At 44.9% G+C, this 19,505-nt stretch overlaps 2 protein-coding genes across 2 annotated transcripts in view; both read right to left on the reverse strand.

Annotated features, from left to right (window-relative positions):
* LOC133379310 (RNA-binding protein 3-like) overlaps nt 1–19,505 on the reverse strand; it is a 158,988-nt gene that overhangs the window by 93,106 nt on the left and 46,377 nt on the right. The window lies entirely within an intron of this gene.
* LOC133382024 (lysozyme C-like) lies at nt 3,904–12,813 on the reverse strand. The gene is made up of 4 exons (XM_061621678.1): nt 12,539–12,813; nt 10,327–10,488; nt 9,144–9,225; nt 3,904–4,069 (listed from the first exon to the last, which is right to left on the reverse strand). The coding sequence occupies exons 1-4, from the start codon at nt 12,678–12,680 to the stop codon at nt 4,003–4,005; spliced, it is 453 nt and encodes a 150-aa protein (XP_061477662.1). The 5' UTR covers nt 12,681–12,813; the 3' UTR covers nt 3,904–4,002.

Genomic DNA, 19,505 nt, shown 5'->3' on the forward strand with positions numbered 1-19,505 from the left:
CTGTGGGGTAATGCCAAATCAATTTGCAATGAGCTTTTATTTTCAGAATGAAACCAGTTTCTCAAGAAGCTATTTTCAGGAGCAAAAAATATGCAATAGATCTAGATTGTGTGTAACTATGTAGAAAAAACAAGTAGTCTCCATTGATTCTAGAATAAAATATATGTGTGTAGTCTTAGTGCAAACAAATCAGGATGAATGCTCAATAAACAGGTTTTCTGGAAGCAATTTCTTCATTCGTCAAGTAAAACACTAATGTAGAATAGTAGGGTTGTTTATGTTGGCTGAAACATACGTTTTTATTAGCTATTCCATGTTGAATTCTGATACATTTTGAACCAACGATAATGATGATTCCTCTTCTTGAGGGAAACTTGCTCAGAGACAAAAATATGCGACATTCACAAACAGGATGTTGCCCCCAGATTTGTCCGGCGCATTTGGCACAGTTCATAAAAAATGGTTTCTGCACCTGGATTGGTTTCACACTTCTTATATTTTCCTGTTTGCTAGCTGCTGCCACCCGTACCCCACAGGCAGTCCCAGCTTTAGATCTTAAAGAATTCTAAATTAATATGGAGAATAGCCATCTACTCAGCCCTGTAGCCAGTCTTCCTAGGTGGCGCATTTTGGGGCAAAGGCTGATAATGCCAGCCAATCACTGGTGGAGATGATGTGAGTGCCAGGCCGGGGGACCTTCTCCCTCACTTCTCCTTCATGCAGAGACTGTGTTAATTTGCAGAATGGGCTATGTAAAGGTCAAGTTAACAGAAAATTTAGTATGAACATTGGGAATTAAATGACTGGCATATTTTTTGTTTCATGAGAAGAAAGGATGTTAAGGATACAGTGAACATGGGGATAGCAAAAGGTGTTAACTCCCCCTTGAGGGTCCCTCCTTCTAGTCTTGTTCCTGACCTTTAGAATTTCCTTCCTGTTGGACAATCAAGGAAAACCTTTTTAACTAGTTGTAATATAAAAGACTAACTAAATTATTTGAAACTAATTGTGGAAAGCAATTGGATTTTTTTTACTGGTTGCTGGGTTGATTTTTCTGCCCAGAAATCCTGAAAAGGCCTCATGCTGAGCTGCACATATTGAGAAAATCAGAAATTAGGTCTGATTTACAGCCTAGGTGGCCAGCCAGCCAGCTAGCTAACTATAGTGCGTACAGCAGTGTTTCTATTCCTCCAGGGCTATTTTCATCCTTTGCCATTAACTATACAAGAAAAAGAAGGAAAAATAGCATCAATGATTGTGAGTATAGTGAGTGCTTTAGAAGAGTAAAGGGTAACTTAGGGTAGCCATTTTTTCTGATCCTGTAAGTTATCTCTTTATTTCACCCTTTAGCAATAAGCACCCAATGCTGCTCTATTCATTATAATAACTGCATAATTAACAAACTCTTACTGCAAGCAAGCAATCATGCTTATTTACTGCTGGCTCGGTAGAGAACACAACTGAAAATGAAAATGAAAAGCAAAGCAAAGTCCAAGGGATGGAGTCTAACTGTAACCCATAATACAAAGTTCTAGTATTTAATTCTACAAGGTCATGTTACTATACTGGCTGTTTTTTTCAGGATCACCTAAATAATGAGAGGGTGATTGTGATCATGAAAAATCCACCCTCAGTCAAGGAAAGTCTTGAGTGCGCAGACATTTGGGGCTCTCCCAGATGAGGCTTTTGTTGTGCACTTGCCCTGCCTTATTCAATTATTTTTTTCAGAGGGTCCTATTCTTACATTGCTTCTGTTCTTAAAACAAGCTATCACTTTTTAAATGGAGGTTGTCATTGTCTGCCATGTCACAAATGAAAATGACAATTTCCCCCCCAAAATCCTCAGGGGGGAACAAAGCACAGCTGGGGGTACAGGGCCTCCATTTGTCCCCCCCCTCCCCAGCTACATGACTGCATCCACTGACAGCTAAACAGAAAAGCAATTGTGACATTATAGCTGAGGAACAAACTAGGTGTGATACTAATCACATTGTCAGCCCTTGCATTATGGTTTATTCTAAAATAACTAGCAGGCATGGGGAAGGACAAGCCAAAGACTTTGCCGTGATCCATATCAGAATCCTTAGGCTTTCCTTCCTTTTCAAATAGCAGGGGAATTCTGATTGGGATTGTACGGGAGGGGCAGTTAAATTCTTCCTTCCCCACATCACGATCCCAATCCAGCACACACTCCTCACACTAACAGTGCCTGTCATTTATTTAAAAATAAAAAACAATCATATGAGGGTTAGATAATGAATAATTTCACTTCTAATTTGGCCCTGAGCCTAGGGGTGAGTCTACTGTCAGGATCTTGCAGGTGGGATTTAAGCGCGTATTTGCAAATTATTGTGCAATTATTAACATGATGCAATTAAAGTGGATTTGACAGTCTTGAGAAGTGCAGCAGGCCCACATCAAAATAAAATAAAATAAATCAGACTTTTTGTGGTAAGGAAAGTGATGGAAGAGTGCATGGGAAAGTGAGGCATAACAATTGCTTAGCACAACATCATCTAACCTCTCTGAGAACAAATCAGAATGAGTGCTCGGTAAACAGGTCATTTGGAACCAGAAATGTGAAGGCCCAGAAAAAGACTGGAAAAATTTGGGTTTCCCCCTGTTTTTTCCCCAGGCCTTCACATCTCTGAAACTTAGGGCTTATCCAAACGGAGTGGGATAATCCACGGTTTCCATATTCGGTTTGTCATCTGATAGTCCTCACTTTGCCTTTTAGTTCGCTCTTTCCCAATTTTAAAAAATGCTTTTTTGCACCTGCACCTGCAGCGGTAAGACCCCTACATTCTTTTCACTTTTTCCAAGCTCCGCCTCTAAAGCCTCCACCTATCAACCAATTGGTCAGCAAAAAAATGATGTATGCTCCTCTCCCCCTTTGCAACTAAGCACAATATAGCTGTAAAGGAGTTCTCGCCTTGGAAGGAAAGGCTGCTGGTCGGTTTCACGCCTGCCTTGTTTGTATTTGCGATATTATGCTTAAATGAATGTATGCTTTTCTGCCTTTATTGATATTTAAGGAGATACACACGCTGGCAATTGCACTTATTTCTCCAAAAAAGCAAGAAATGTGTCACCCCCCCTTCTCCCTTTCCTTCCCATGGAGAATGAAATTGACAAAGCTTTCTGGAGCAGGCGTGAAACCAACCAGCAGCCCTTTTCTTGTTTGTATTTGCAATATTACACTTAAATGAATGTATGCTTTTCTGATTTGAAGCAAAAACCCCAGCAAGTAGAATGAAATTGACAAAGCTTTCCGGAGGCAGGCTGAAACCGACCACCCGCACTTTCTCGCTTGCTGTGCATTGCAGATCTCACCCAGAGCGGCCGCCCAGTTCGCAGGCTGGCAAAAAATAAAATGCATCTGCGCAGTAGTTGCAGACCCCCCTCAACACCCCACCATTGTGATGATTGGTTCAATTTTCCTGGGCCTATTCTCACACATGTGCAAAAGTGCAGATACGTGATTGGCTGGAATGAGGAGAAGGGGCAAGGGGAAATGCCCAAGAACCGCCCATCAGCTGTAAAGTCTGCGGTATTGCATCCTAACTCCTGAAGGCACAGCGGATGATTCCCGATTTTAAACAGCAAATCGCATTTTTGCCGGTATTGCAAGGAGCGGATTTAACCCGTGAAAATGTGTAACAGCACGAGACGTCATTTGGATGACCGAAAAATAATGAACACACATAGAGGGCGTGTCACACATTTTGCAGTTGTCTGGATGAGCCCTTAGTAACCTAAATAGGTCCCACAGTCTTTCAGCACCTAGCAAAGAACCCAAGAGAACATCCTTGGAACAATCCCTCCAAAGGTGCTCCCATCTCCGACGCAAGGATAGGTGGTGAAATGACATTGCAAAACAGATCATTGCTATATTTTACTGCATTTATTTCTGGGATTGAGTAGAACTGTTTCTTGCCAGATCATAACTGAAGGGGAGCCAGTTTTCTAGGATCCCAGCCAACTTCAGGGGAAGGTGTTTCTCTACACGTTGCATCCTTCAACGTACTGAGACAGGTTCTGACCTTGGCAATATGCTCTCCATGCCACCCTGGGGGGGGGGGAAAGAACAGATAAGAAGCACACCCTTCGCAACACTCCTCCTTCTACCACTTGATTGGTATCTCTCTCACCTATGTGAAACTTTCTTATCTAAAATACATGTGTTAAAGAGCATATATTAATCTCATCTAACAGATGATCAGGATTCTCACGGGCCACATGTGCAAAATGAAACACAACACAGTTTCACAGGCACAGTAGCCCAGTGAAGAAACCTTTTGTTTGCCACACATTGCTACAAATTTAAACTAGCCCTGAACTGTGTCATCAAGTGACTACTGATTTCTGGTGAGTGCCACTATTTCCCCCCCCGTTTAAATTTTTTCCATCAAAGTACCAGTGCTGGGTTTTCCAAATATGTCACAACTCGGACAGACAAGCATACATGTTCACAGCAGTCACAGCCTTCATAATCACTTCTCCTTTGGACATTTAGATATAAATATAGTTTGCTTTACTCCACAATGAGGGCTGATTTGCACCATGCCATGGCCACATCATGTCAGGGCCACTTTAAACTCATGTTGGGAAATGAATGTCCGAATTACATGAATGCCAATTGCTGAGGATCACAAGTCGGGGTACTGCTGTGGCACTCAGGTCCTGCTTAGAGGCTTCCCATGGAGAGGACAAGAGGCTGGACTCGACTGTTCATTAGCCTGGTCCAGCAACTCTCTTGTAATGTTCTTAACTCTTCTAGGTTGGAAATAACCCTCAAGTGGGATGTGGTATTGAACAGCGTCAGTAGCTGGAAGTCTCAGTGAGATCAGATACAGTATCTGACAAATTCTATTCAGCATGAGTAATAATAGGAGGTCATGGTGAGGGGGAAAAGTTGAGCCCAAAGTATCCAGCAATCAGATGGAGTAGCAAGACTAGATGTATGGAGCTGGGTAAGATGGACAGCCACAGGAGGAGAAATGGCAGCAGCCTCACTGCCTTCAATACAGTATAAGTCTTATATACAAGAGGAGCAAGGAGCCCCTGATTCTGCCTTGAGTGCTTCGTCAACAGAGCAAACGATTGCACCAAATGTTATGTAGGGGTGGGAACCAGCCAATCACACCAAAAGTAATTTGTCACCAATCAGTGTTTTGAGGGCAGCTGCCATGACTATCTTGTAACAATTCCATACTGCCAGCTTGAGTTTGCAGCAACTGATCCACACACCATATATTTAAAGCACATTCAGAGCATCTTTAAAGCACATGACTTCCCCCAAAGACTCATGTAAACTCCAGTTTTCTCTTTACAGAGCTACAGATTCCCAGCACCCTTAACAAACTGCAGTTGTACTTTAAATGGTGTGGACCTGACTCGGGGTGGACTTTATTCCTTCCATTTTCTTGAGCTACGTACCGACGAGCGGCTCGGGCTTGCAGGAATAGCGTAAGGAAAGCTGAAACCCAGAATGAGCTGAGGCTGGCGAGGGAAGCGAGGAACAACAAAAAGGGGTTTTTCAGATATGTTCGAAGCAAGAGAAAGACCAAGGAAACGGTGGGACTGCTGCTCAATGAGGATGGCAAAATGTTGACAGATAACGAGGAAAAAGCAGAACTGCTCAACACCTATTTGCCTCCGTTTTCTCCCAAAAAGGGAACAGTGTGCAACCTTGCATCAGTAGCAATCTCAGTAAGGGGTCGGGACTGCAGTTCGAGATTGATAAGGAGATAGTCAGGAAATACCTAGTTAACCTAAATAAGTTCAAATCTCCAGGGCCTGATGAACTGCATCCCAGAGTATTGAAGGAACTTGCAGATGTACTCTCGGAACCTCTTGCCATCATCTTTGAGAAATCCTGGAGAACGGGAGAGGTGCCAGAGGATTGGAGACGGGCAAACGTCGTCCCGCTCTTTAAAAAGGGTAAAAAAGAAGATCCGGGGAATTACAGGCCGGTCAGTCTGACTTCAATACTGGGAAAGATATTAGAACGGATAATAAAAGAGTCCATTGGCAACTATCTAGATGACAATGCTGTAATTAGAAGGAGCCAGCATGGGTTTGTCAAGAAAAAATCCTGTCAAACTAATCTCATCTCCTTTTTTGATCGGGTCACTAGCTTAGTAGATGGTGGAAATGCTGTAGATGTCATCTATCTAGATTTCAACAAGGCGTTTGACAAAGTCCCCCACGACCTTTTGATTAGCAAACTAGTCAAATGCGGACTAGATGGAAATACTGTCAGGTGGATTAACAACTGGTTGGAAAACCGTACTCAAAGAGTGGTCGTCGGTGGCTCTGCTTCGGACTGGAAGGAGGACTCAAGTGGAGTGCCACAGGGTTCTGTCCTGGGGCCGATACTCTTCAACATTTTTATCAATGACTTAGATGATGGAGTGGAGGGAAGCCTTATGAAGTTTGCGGATGATACGAAACTGGGAGGGATAGCTAACACAATGGAAGACAGGAATAAAACCCAAAGGGACCTGGATAGACTAGAAAATTGGGCTGAAATTAATAAAATGACATTCAATAAAGACAAATGCAGGATTCTGCATTTAGGCCACAAAAACAAAATGCACAGGTACAGGATGGGAAATACCCGGCTTAGCAGTAGTGCGTGTGAGAAGGACCTTGGAATTGTAGTGGATCGCAAGTTGAACATGACCCAGCAGTGTGATGCTGCAGCAAAAAAGGCAAATGCAGTTTTGGGCTGCATAAACAGAGCTATAGTTTCCAGGTCGAGGGAAGTAATAGTCCCACTATATTCCGCATTAGTCAGGCCTCATCTGGAATACTGCGTTCAGTTCTGGGCACCTCATTTTAAGAAAGATATAGACAAGTTAGAGCGGGTTCAGAAGAGGGCGACAAGGATGATAGCCGGTATGGAGAACAAGTCTTATGAGGAAAGGTTGAAGGAACTTGGCATGTTCAGTCTGGTGAAGAGAAGACTGAGGGGTGACATGATTGCACTCTTTAAGTACCTGAAGGGCTGTCACATAGAGGAGGGTACAGATTTGTTCTCTGCTGCCCCAGAGGGTAGGACTAGGTCTAATGGTTTTAAGTTGCAGGAGCGTAGATTCAGATTGGACATTAGAAGGAACTTCTTGACAGTAAGGGCAGTTCGGCAATGGAACCGACTGCCTAGGGAGGTGGTGGGATCCCCTTCGCTGGATGTCTTCAAGCAGAGGCTGGACAGCTATCTGCGGGAGATGCTCTAGCTGTGGATTTCCTGCTGTGAGCAGGCGGTTGGACTCGATGGCCTACAAGGCTCCTTCCAACTCTATGACTGTATGATTCTATTCTATGATTAACGTTACACCAGCATTAACCAAAGTTTTGCTAGCTGAGACATGCTTTTTTTTCTTCCAGAAATTAAAACTGGAGGTGTGCTTCACTCTTATACCTGTAAAGTCTTACTTTTAGAGTGTATAAGATCAAGAATTAAGAGGTCTACCCCCTATGTTTACATATGAGTCACTGATTTGCATGCTTTCACACTGAAGGGAAATGAGCCCACAGCAATCACTCATACAGAGACGCCGAAGAACAGTCTCCTGCAGGGATGAAGAGCCTTTTTTAGCCCGAGGGCCACATTCCCGCACAGGGAACTTTTTGAGGGTCACATGCAAGAGTGGGTGGGGCTAGAGGCAAACATAGGTGGGGCAATGGGTGTGACTCTTACCTATGTACAGTAGGCTACATTCCAGCCAGAGAAAAGTCAGCGTTTTCTACATAGCCCACATGTACACCCCACCTCAACATCCCTCCATCCAGGCAAGTGAGAGGCATTATCACAGTTCAAAAACACATTCCAGCCAGGCAAAAGCCCTCGAGGAGGGTGTGGAGCAGGGCCAGTGTGGGATGTGGCTGGGGAAGGGGGCATAGTCAAGGGAGATGGGCTGAAAGGAGAGGCCTGGAGGGCCACATTCAAACCCCAGGCCTGAGATTCCCCATCCCTAGGCTCCTGTCATATGAACCTGCCTGCTTGCTAAGATCTTCAGGAGAGGCTCCCCTTCACATCCCCCCAGTGATAAAGGTACAAGTGGATGAGATGCCAGAGAGGGCCTTCTCTGTGGCTGCGTGAAGGCTATGGAAGAGGGGAATGGACTTTGCGTGCAGAAGGTTCTACATTCAATCCCTGGCATCTCCATTCAGGGCTGCAAAAACCCTGGAGAGCTGCTACCATACTGAGCTAGATGGAGCAATGGTGTGGTTTCCTAACTCCCTGCTAATGCAGGCTTCTTTGGCCCCCTTTTTCAAATCCTTCTGCCGCCTAGATGCTGGAATTTCTGTTTTAGCAGGTGTCTGATCTGCCAGACTGAGGAATGTATTGAGCCGACCTGTTGTTTTATCTGCTGCCAAGGAGCTGTCCAGCAAGGAATCACAGGGAGCGCAGCAAGACCAGGTGTTGTTTCAGCACCAGCTAAGCCCAAACCGAGCAGATGCTGCTGCCTCATCCTTTTTCTGCCCTGCCACTGGGGCCCTGTTCCAGAGCCTCTGAGGAGCCTGGCTTCCTCCTCACAAGTAGGGCTCAGGGACACATGGTCTTATGCTGCCAGGTGGACATTGCATGAGATCTGTCACTTATTTTTGTTTTTCAAAAATATTTACAGTGTGTATCACATGCACACACACAACAATGTGTGTGTGTGTTGTAAGCTACCCTGATATGATGTAAATGTGGGATATAAATATTTATATTCTTCACAAACAAATGGCAGGGAGAGTAATTCTGCTGTCTCTCTGTACTGGGGATGATTGACTGGTCATACTAGATGCAGATATAAGAAAAATCACCTGCCTCCAATGGAAGCTGTTTGGAAGGAGACAAGACCAGAGAATCATACAGAGATACGGCATCTCCTTTGGAGGTATATACTTTGGACGCAGAAAAGCCTTTCAGTGATTGAATTCCCTTATTTCTGGTGACATACTAGCAGTTCTCTAATGGCGTCTCTGTATTCCCCAGCTCACAGTTTGAGCACAATGGTGTTACAAGTTGTTGTCCATTTTCAGTGTGCCCTTGTTCTCCTGCAGTGACTGCACATGGCTTTCTGCAGTGCTTCACCTTGCCAGGGAAAGGCAGTTAATCCCTTCCCCCAACATTGATGACCTCTTACCAAGCCCCCATTCCATCCTCTGAATCGGTGACCACGATCTTAGCACAAGCCACGTCTGTAGCGATGTTGTCTGTCAGCAGCTCTGCAAGGAAAACCAATAGAGGACAAACATGAAGGGTCCCTATTGGAATGCTACAGGACTGGAGCTGCTTCAGGGTGACAAAGGGGATGTAAAGAGGGCCAAACAATATCACCCGACCCACCCATGGTTGCCACTCTTTTTTTCTCACCTGGCATGGCTCCTGTGATGGTAAAAGCTGCATGGCAGGCAGAAATACAACAGGTGTGGCTTCCTCCAGCATGGAAAAGCAGTGATGATGGGATGATGGCATTTCTGTTCTACATGGAGTTCATACCCGCAACCTCATTTTGGTACCCTGGCAACAGACAGTGTTGCTTGCACCAAATCCTGAATGAGGTTGCTCTTTTGTGCTCCATTCCTGATCTGGTCGAGAGGAAAGGTAAGCTTCTTTTGAAAGAGGGGATCACTTTCCCCATGATGTCTCGTGAAGTGTCTCTAGCAAGCTGCATGAGGAACCAGAGTTCCGCTGGCTGGGAGGTCTTCACGCTCCTGCTCATCATGGATATCTGAGGACTGGGGTCTGAGGAGACTGGGGTCCTCCCAGCCAGCCACCAGATCCAGTTATGAGTAAGCAAGTCAAGGTATGCTGCTTACCCAGAATGACCCTCCTTTTGTTTTAGCTTTGGGAATGTGACCTCCACACCTGCAAAGAGCAACTGCAGAGTGTTCTTCCAGGATGAAGAAGGACAACCTGGCCTTTCTTCCTCCCAGAAGCAACGGATGTGGTGGTGTGCACCACAGTTGAGATCAGGGGTGGCTAACCTATGGGCCTTCAGATGCTGTTGGACTCCCAGCTCCCATCAGCCCCAGCTACCACAGCCAATGCCCAGCAGGGATGATGAGAGTTGTAGTCTAGCAACATCTGGTGGGCCACAAGTTCCCCATCTTTGAATTAGCCTTTCCCAACCAGTGTGCCTCCAGATGTTGTTGGACCACAACTCCCATCAGCCTCAGCCAGCATTGCCAATGGTCAGGAAAGATGGGAATTGTGGTCCAACAACATCTGGAGGCACACTGGTTGGGAAATAGATAAATCTCTAAATAGATAAATAAATTGCTGAATTAGATAAACAAATTTCTCTGGCGGAAGCCAGATCTCACCAGAGCATTGAATTCCACAGATGTTAGAACTTTGCTCGTTGCCATACTGGCACCAGTAGCGGCTGTTGATCTGGAAGATCCCAAAGTCAGTGCTGCCATCGTAGTCGTTGTAATGTGTGGCAGCGGTGTTGTAGCTGCTCTCATGAAATGCCATGCAGACCCCTGAAAGAGGAAACAGGATCAGACTGTTGCTGAGCACAGACATGCTGGAGCAGGGGTCCCATTCCTGCCACTGCATCTCCCCCCCTCCCGGGTTTCAAACTCCTGCCCTATTGGGAGCTGTCTGGTGATTCAGAGATCAGGGTGTTGAGGGCAGCCAGGGAGCTGTCCAGCAAGGAGGCCCAAAGAGCACAGCAAGACCAGGTGTTGCTTCAGCACCAGCTAAGCCCAGACCAAGCAGATTTACAGCTAGTGCTGTTGCCTCATCCTTTTCCTGCCCTGTCAGTGGGGTCCTATTCCAGAGCCTCTGAGGAGCCCGGCTTCCTCCTCACAAGTAGGGCTCAGGGACACTTGATCTCATGCTACCAGATGGTCACTGCATGTCCGGTTCTGGGCTTCCACTTGAAAGCACCGCTGCCACCTCTGCTGCTGAGGTCCTGGGTGTGGCGTTGGTAGGTTTGGAGCAGGTGGGTGTGTATGTGAGAGACCAGTCAGGGTGCACTGGTTTCTGTAAAGCTGCAGCCACCTTGAGAGATATCTCCGGAGAGTAAATGGAATAGCTAAATGCAAAGGAAGACAGAACTCCTCCACCTTTTAATTGTTCTGTAAAAGAGGGGGTTTCAGGAACTGCCATGTGAACTAACTCCTGTTGAAACGCCCTCTTCTGCACCTCTTCATCTCCTCTTTTTGCATCTGGGCACTCGATTTTGAACCCTGTAAGCCCTTGTAGGGCCAGCAATAGATTCTTCTTCTTCCTCTGAGGTCTTGTCCAGTTTTAGGCCACTCCCCCCAGGAGGGTTCTGGGAGCTGCCAGAGGAGCAGGGTGGAGGCCCTGATCCAGAGGTGGGGAATCTTTTCTTGGCTTTGTGGGCCAGGTCCCCCACAGACCAACTTTGACAGAAGAGCAGAACAACCCACCGGTTGGTCATATGATGTCATTATGATGTCAGATGACTGGCAGGAGGGTTGTCCTACTCACCTGTGAAAATCTTTTGTGCAGTGGTTCCCAAGTGCCCGAAGGCAAGCTGGGAAGCACTGAGCATTAGGCTGGCAAAATGCTTTGTGTTGCACTTCCCACCAAACAATCAGCTGGCTGCTAGGTGCTTGGGAACCCCTCCTTAAAGCACTTTTCAAGCCCTGCACAACTGATCCAGCCGGCTTTAGCTCTTCCACCCACCAGCTGATGGGCAGTAGAATCACAGTCTGCTTTCCCTTGCAAAGGCACTATTGGGAGTGCACTCTAAGGCTTCTGACTATGCCCTGGCAGCCACGTCTCTACCTGCTCTACACCTGATGTCACATATGGCCAAGTCTGGCCCATGGACCAGAGGTTCCCCACCCCTAACCTATAGCAGGGCCTGACCAGTGTAGCGTTATTATCATGATTATTACAGTTTTATCCCATCGTTTTTATTCCAGGCCGCATACATGGTTCTCTCCACCCCCATCCATTTTATCTGCATAACAACCCTGGGAAGCAGGACAGGCTGAGAGAGAATGACCGAGCTAAGGCCACCCTGTGAGCTTCATAGCTGAGTGGGGATCTGACCCTGGGTCTCTCCAGTCCCCATCAAACTCTAACCACTACCCCACACTGGCTCTCTTTGGGGTGTGAAATATGATAGAAGGGATCCAGGACAGAGTACTGGAAAAATACAGAGAAATCAACAAGAACAACGAAGTCGGAATTGAAGTCATGGTGCCAGATTTCATCCATCATCATTGCTGTTGTCAAGGAATTGCCTCTAGCCTCACCACCATCCTCTTCACCCCAGTCTACTCATTCACTCATCGAGGGATGCCTTGTGTCCCAGGGGCTCACCATACTCCCGTAGCCTTACAGCACAACACACAATGCAGCACATTCCAATTTACCTATGAAAATATGGAGGGAGGCTATATTCCCTCCTCCCCTGTGATTACAGTTAGACCCATGGCCAGGCAGACCCCGTAGATCAAATCCCCCAAGAGCAGTGCACAGTCCTGCCCCCTTCCCCGCTCTCAAAAGAAGGCCCTGCCATTTCAGAACGCTTGCCCAGTCCATAACACTCACAGTTGGCCAGGCTGTAGCCAGCGTAGCCGTCTAACCCCAGTTGCTGGAGGTCCTGAGCCAGCTGACAGCGCCTGAGGATTGTGCCTTCTCCTGCGGTGAGGAGACAGGCGAGCAAGAGCAACAGCCAAAGAGCCTTCATCATTGCAGCACAAGGGATGTGAAGATGGGTGGTGAGGGTGTCCCGTCTGCTTTTATACAGGCTCTTTGGCACACCTCTGGAACTCAGCCAAGGTTCACATGACTTTGTGAGATCCTTTAGGAGGCTCGTCCTGCCCTTGCTTACCTACTAGAAGGAGTGTCAACAGAAAGAAGGGGGCGGCAGAGGCAGCTGGTCCATTAGGGCGCACGGGGCCCTGCCCCACCAACTTTCAGCCTTCCTGAAACACAACCGCAAGCTCTGTTTCCCTAGGTTAAAGAAAGGTCAGGCTGTTCTAGGTGGGAAAACAACAAACACAAGAGACTTGCCTGGAAGGCGCAGCCCCTTGCTGAGATTAAAAGCAGCCAAAAGCTTAAACAGCCCCGCCCCTCACTCAGGAAGGAAGCCTGAGAGAATACTAAAGAGTTAAGCCCCAGCTGATAGCCATCAGCCTCAAGGAACACATCATTGGCTGGCAGCAGTAGCTGGGAGGAACCAGCCACACATATGAAGTCAGAGCACCCTAGCAAGCGAGCCTGCTCCACGAGCTAGAGGGAGCCCCAGCTGATGAAGCATCAAGGCGAGTTAAGCAGCAGAGCGAGTTCGGCAGCAGGGCGAGTTCGGCAGCAGGGCGGGGAGGCCAGGGCCCCCCACTCTGCCCGTCTGTTCCCTGACCTCAACTAAACCGCAGTCTCCAACCCATTGACGTAATAAACCTTAAACAAAACTATGCAGGTAAGAAGCCAGCAGGGGTGTGGGGGCTTTCCAGTGTTTTGCACCGCCTGCAGCATGTACGACTATCTGCCTGTTGGACAGAAGTCGTGGGTATGCTCTCGGTGCAATGAGCTCCTGGCTCTCCGGGAACGACTTCATTTCCTTGAGGCCAAGGTGGCGGACCTGGAAAAGCTGAGAGAGGCAGAGAGGTGTGTGGAGGAGGCCTTCAGGGACGTTATAGCTGTGTCCCACTCCAACGATGATAGCTCTCCTGCTATCATGGACAACAATGGTCTCGGGGAAGGAGAGCATCCAGCTGAGGAAGAGGGAAACGATCCCTTAGAAGGGACCCATTCCTTGGGGGATGAGCAGCTATCCTCTTGTGCCGAGGATATATCTCCAGGGGGTGGAGGGATCCTTGTAGTGGGTGATTCAATCATTAGGAACATAGACAGTGGGGTGTGTGATGGGCGTGTAGACCGCAAGGTGTTTTGCCTGCCTGGTGCGAAGGTTGCGGATATCGCCCGTCGTTTAGATAGTTTGGTAGACAGTGCCGGGAAGGAGTCAGTGGTCGTGGTGCATGTTGGCACCAACGACATGGGGAAATGCAGCTGTGAGGTCCTGGAAGCAAAATTTAGGTTGCTAGGTAGGATGCTGAAAGCCAGGACCTCCAAGGTGGCTTTCTCTGAAATGCTACCGGTTCCACGCGCAGGACCAGCCAGACAGGCCCAGCTTCGCAGTCTCAATGCGTGGATGAGACGATGGTGTCGGGTGGAAGGGTTTGGATTTGTTAGGCACTGGGGAACATTTTGGGACAAGCCGGGCCTGTACAAAAGGGACGGGCTCCACTTGAACCAGAATGGAACCAGACTGCTGGCACTTAAAATTAAAAAGGTGGCAGAGCAGCTTTTAAACTGACTGAGGGGGGAAACCCGACAGGAGCTGAGAAAGGTCCGGTTCGGAATAAACCTCCCCCCTGGGATAAAAACCAAAGAAATGATGAAATTTTAAAAGGGGTAGGCCTAGAAGTAGGCATGGTGAGAGCAGGGTCACAGGATATAAATTCAGAAGAGCAAAATTACCACAGGCCTAACCACAAGTGCCAAAGACACTTGAACAGAGACACTGCTTACAAGTGCCTGTACGCTAATGCTAGGAGCCTGCGAACCAAGATGGGAGAACTGGAGTGCTTGGTCTTAGAGAAGAGCATTGATATAGTGAGCATAACCGAGACCTGGTGGAATGGAGAAAACCAGTGGGATACGGTTATCCCTGGATATAAACTATATCGGAAGGACAGGGAAGGACGTATTGGTGGCGGAGTCGCTCTATATGTGAAAGAAGGCATTGAATCCAGCAAGCTCGAAACCCCAAAAGAGGCGGACTCCTCCACAGAATCGCTGTGGGTGGTGATACCATGCCCCAGGAGGGACTTAATACTGGGAACGATCTATCGTCCCCCAGATCAAAATGCTCAGGGAGACCTTGAGATGAGATATGAAATTGAGGAAGCATCCAAACTAGGAAATGTGGTAGTAATGGGTGACTTCAACTACCCGGACATAGACTGGCTGCATATGTGTTCCAGTGATGACAAAGAAGCAAAGTTTCTAGATATTCTAAATGACTATTCCCTAGACCAGTTGGTCATGGAACTGACCAGAGGGACGGCAACCCTAGACTTAATCCTCAGTGGGGACCGGGACCTGGTGCAAGATGTAAGTGTTGTTGAACCGATTGGGAGCAGTGACCACAGTGCTATTAAATTAAACATACATGTAAATGGCCAATTGCCAAGAAAATCCAACACGGTCACATTTGACTTCAAAAGAGGAAACGTCACAAAAATGAGGGGATTGGTAAAAAGAAAGCTGAAAAACAAAGTCCAGAGGGTCACATCACTCGAAAATGCTTGGAAGTTGTTTAAAAACACTATATTAGAAGCTCAACTGGAGTGCATACCGCAGATCAGAAAAGGTACCGCCAGGGCCAAGAAGATGCCAGCATGGTTAACGAGCAAAGTCAAGGAAGCTCTTAGAGGCAAAAAGTCTTCCTTCAGAAAATGGAAGTCTTGTCCGAATGAAGAAAATAAAAAAGAACACAAACTCTGGCAAAAGAAATGCAAGAAGACAATAAGGGATGCTAAAAAAGAATTTGAGGAGCACATTGCTAAGAACATAAAAACCAACAACAAAAAATTCTATAAATACATTCAAAGCAGGAGACCATCTAGGGAGACAATTGGACCCTTGGATGATAAGGGAGTCAAAGGTGTACTAAAGAACGATAAGGAGATTGCAGAGAAGCTAAATGAATTCTTTGCATCTGTCTTCACAGTGGAAGATATAGGGCAGATCCCTGAACCTGAACTAACATTTGCAGGAAGGGATTCTGAGGAACTGAGACAAATAGTGGTAACGAGAGAGGAAGTTCTAAGCTTAATGGACAATATAGAAACTGACAAATCACCGGGCCCGGATGGCATCCACCTGAGAGTTCTCAAAGAACTCAAATGTGAAATTGCTGATCTGCTAACTAAAATATGTAACTTGTCCCTTGGGTCCTCCTCCGTGCCTGAGGACTGGAAAGTGGCAAATGTAACACCAATCTTCAAAAAGGGATCCAGAGGGGATCCCGGAAATTACAGGCCAGTTAGCTTAACTTCTGTCCCTGGAAAACTGGTAGAAAGTATGATTAAAGCTAGATTAACTAAGCACATAGAAGAACAAGCCTTGCTGAAGCAGAGCCAGCATGGCTTCTGCAAGGGAAAGTCCTGTCTCAGTAACCTATTAGAATTCTTTGAGAGTGTCAACAAGCATATAGATAGAGGTGATCCAGTGGACATAGTGTGCTTAGACTTTCAAAAAGCGTTTGACAAGGTACCTCACCAAAGGCTTCTGAGGAAGCTTAGCAGTCATGGAATAAGAGGAGAGGTCCTCTTGTGGATAAGAAATTGGTTAAGAAGCAGAAAGCAGAGAGTAGGAATCAACGGACAGTTCTCCCAATGGAGGGCTGTAGAAAGTGGAGTCCCTCAAGGATCGGTATTGGGACCTGTACTTTTCAACTTGTTCATTAATGACCTAGAATTAGGAGTGAGCAGTGAAGTGGCCAAGTTTGCTGATGACACTAAATTGTTCAGGGTTGTTAAAACAAAAAGGGATTGCGAAGAGCTCCAAAAAGACCTCTCCAAACTGAGTGAATGGGCAGAAAAATGGCAAATGCAATTCAATATAAACAAGTGTAAAATTATGCATCTTGGAGCAAAAAATCTGAATTTCACATATACGCTCATGGGGTCTGAACTGGCGGTGACCGACCAGGAGAGAGACCTCGGGGTTGTAGTGGACAGCACGATGAAAATGTCGACCCAGTGTGCGGCAGCTGTGAAAAAGGCAAATTCCATGCTAGGGATAATTCGGAAATGTATTGAAAATAAAACAGCCGATATCATTTTTTTTTTTTACAATAATTTTTATTCAGATTTTCATAAAACATACAAAACAAAACCATAAAACATTCAAAGACAAAAAACAAAATCAAAAATAGTTAGACAAAAAAAAAAATAAAAAGTAAAATATTGACTTCCCATTTGTCACAGATCAAATCAGTTATAGGTCTACAATGTATAACAATCCTGTCTCTTAAATCATATTATAAAATCACTTTCCTCCAGTAGTTATCTTACTTAATCATCAAATCTCATAAACATTACTTTATTCTTTCCACAAAAAGTCAAAGAGAGGTTTCAATTCTTTAAGAAATATATCTATCAATTTTTCTCCAGAAAAGCATGTCGATTAATCCATCTCATTAATAATTATAATAATCTTATTGTCATAACCATAGTCAAAATAAACATTTCGATTAATCCATCTCATCAGAATCTGTTAGGTTCAATAATTTCAATAGCCATTATTCTATTATCCCTATTAGTTCCATCTTCCATCTTCCATCTTCAATAGTCTTGTTAAGTCCAGTAATTTCAGTGTCCAATCTTCCATTATCAGTATTCCGTAATAATCTTGCTGTCATAACCATAGAAATATTAACTTCCCATTTGTCACAGATCAAATCAGTTATAGGTCTACAATGTATAACAATCCTGTCTCTTAAATCATATTATAAAATCACTTTCCTCCAGTAGTTATCTTACTTAATCATCAAATCTCATAAACATTACTTTATTCTTTCCACAAAAAGTCAAAGAGAGGTTTCAATTCTTTAAGAAATATATCTATCAATTTTTCTCCAGATAAGCATATCGATTAATCCATCTCATTAATAATTATAATAATCTTATTGTCATAACCATAGTCAAAATAAACATTTCGATTAATCCATCTCATCAGAATCTGTTAGGTTCAATAATTTCAATAGCCATTATTCTATTATCCCTATTAGTTCCATCTTCCATCTTCCATCTTCAATAGTCTTGTTAACTCCAGTAATTTCAGTGTCCAATCTTCCATTATCAGTATTCCGTAATAATCTTGCTGTCATAACCATAGTCATATAGTAAGAGTCTAATGGGAATTCCCTCTATCCCAAATATTTTCTTGCCATCCATTCTGAATAGGTTGCTGGAATACTGCAGTAAAATCATATCTCTGTTCTTTTTTACAAAATGTACTGGCTCATCTCTTGAAAGTTTTTCCCTTGTCACATGGCTGCAGTTAATTCCATAGGTTTTCTCTATATTAGGCTCCATCACATCATTCCAGTCCAGAAGATTGTCCATGCCATTGATAACTTTATCTCTAATATCTTCATTAATTTCTTCAGAGATAACATTGAATTCCAAACAGTAGATTTTATTTCTAAAATCCATAAATTCCAAATCTTTTTCCTGTTCCACGTTTGTTCCAGGCTCCAGGGTCTCCTCTCTCACAGGGACCCCTATTTCTTTAAACTCCTGGATCATTTTGCACAATTCAATTTTCAGCTCCTTACAACCCTGTCGCAGGGTTCGTTTCGTTATCTCAATCTCATCCATTATTTTCTGGAACCTAGTTACTTCCCGATTCTCAGCCACTTTCTTGATTGCCATTTTAAAAGAAAAATATAAGAGAACCACTTCTTATTTCAGCAACAATTGGGTTAATACTCCAAACTTGATGACATCACAGTATAAACAGAGCAGCCAGCCTTATCTCACTATGCTTAGGAAAACAAAATATAGTTCCCAGGATCGAAACAATTAATGGCGTCGTCAAGAAACAGATTCGTCAAAATAAAATAAACCAAAAAGAGAGTAGTCTCAGACAATATAATATTCTTCAGAATAGAAATCAGGAATAGAAATCTCTCTTCTGTGTATATCTTTAGAATGCAAATCCAGGACAGCTTTTTGCAACAAAAACAGAGATAAGCTGTTAATTAGTGCATAGCAGAGAAGAGTTATAGCTCACCGAAAAGATGTCCAAAGCCGATCAATCTGGCAAATCTCCTTTTACTGCAACAGTTTAAGTCAAATAAAAAAATATAGAAAGAAGGGTGCTTGCCTGTTAGTCCGTTCTCTCTCTAAAGAAAAGATGAACGTGTCGCTTTATCAGATAGAGCTTGTTGAAAATCCGTCTTTCTTTGTCGGCTGGACTTCGTCTCATAAATCAATGAAATCTAGTCCTCCCAACAAAAATAGGCTTTGAGGTTAATCTCTTCATTTCTCCCTGCCCGGGAGAAGTTTCATCAGTCAAAAAAAAAAAAGTTTTGACTGATTTATATCTGAATAAGCTTCTTTTGCGGCGGGAGCCCGTCCCAAAAGCAGGCACAGGCTAAGTCACCCTTCCCGGAAGTCCAAAAACAGCCGATATCATAATGCCGTTGTATAAATCTATGGTGCGGCCGCATTTGGAATACTGTGTACAGTTCTGGTCGCCTCATCTCAAAAAGGATATTATAGAGTTGGAAAAGGTTCAGAAGAGGGCAACCATAATGATCAAGGGGATGGAGCGAGTCCCTTACGAGGAAAGGTTGCAGCATTTGGGGCTTTTTAGTTTAGAGAAAAGGCGGGACAGAGGAGACATGATAGAAGTGTATAAAATTATGCATGGCATTGAGAAAGTGGATAGAGAAAAGTTCTTCTCCCTCTCTCATAATACTAGAACTCGTGGACATTCA

This window comes from Rhineura floridana, chromosome 3 (genome assembly GCF_030035675.1).
Source record: "Rhineura floridana isolate rRhiFlo1 chromosome 3, rRhiFlo1.hap2, whole genome shotgun sequence".
In the NCBI taxonomy this organism is placed as follows: domain Eukaryota; kingdom Metazoa; phylum Chordata; class Lepidosauria; order Squamata; family Rhineuridae; genus Rhineura; species Rhineura floridana.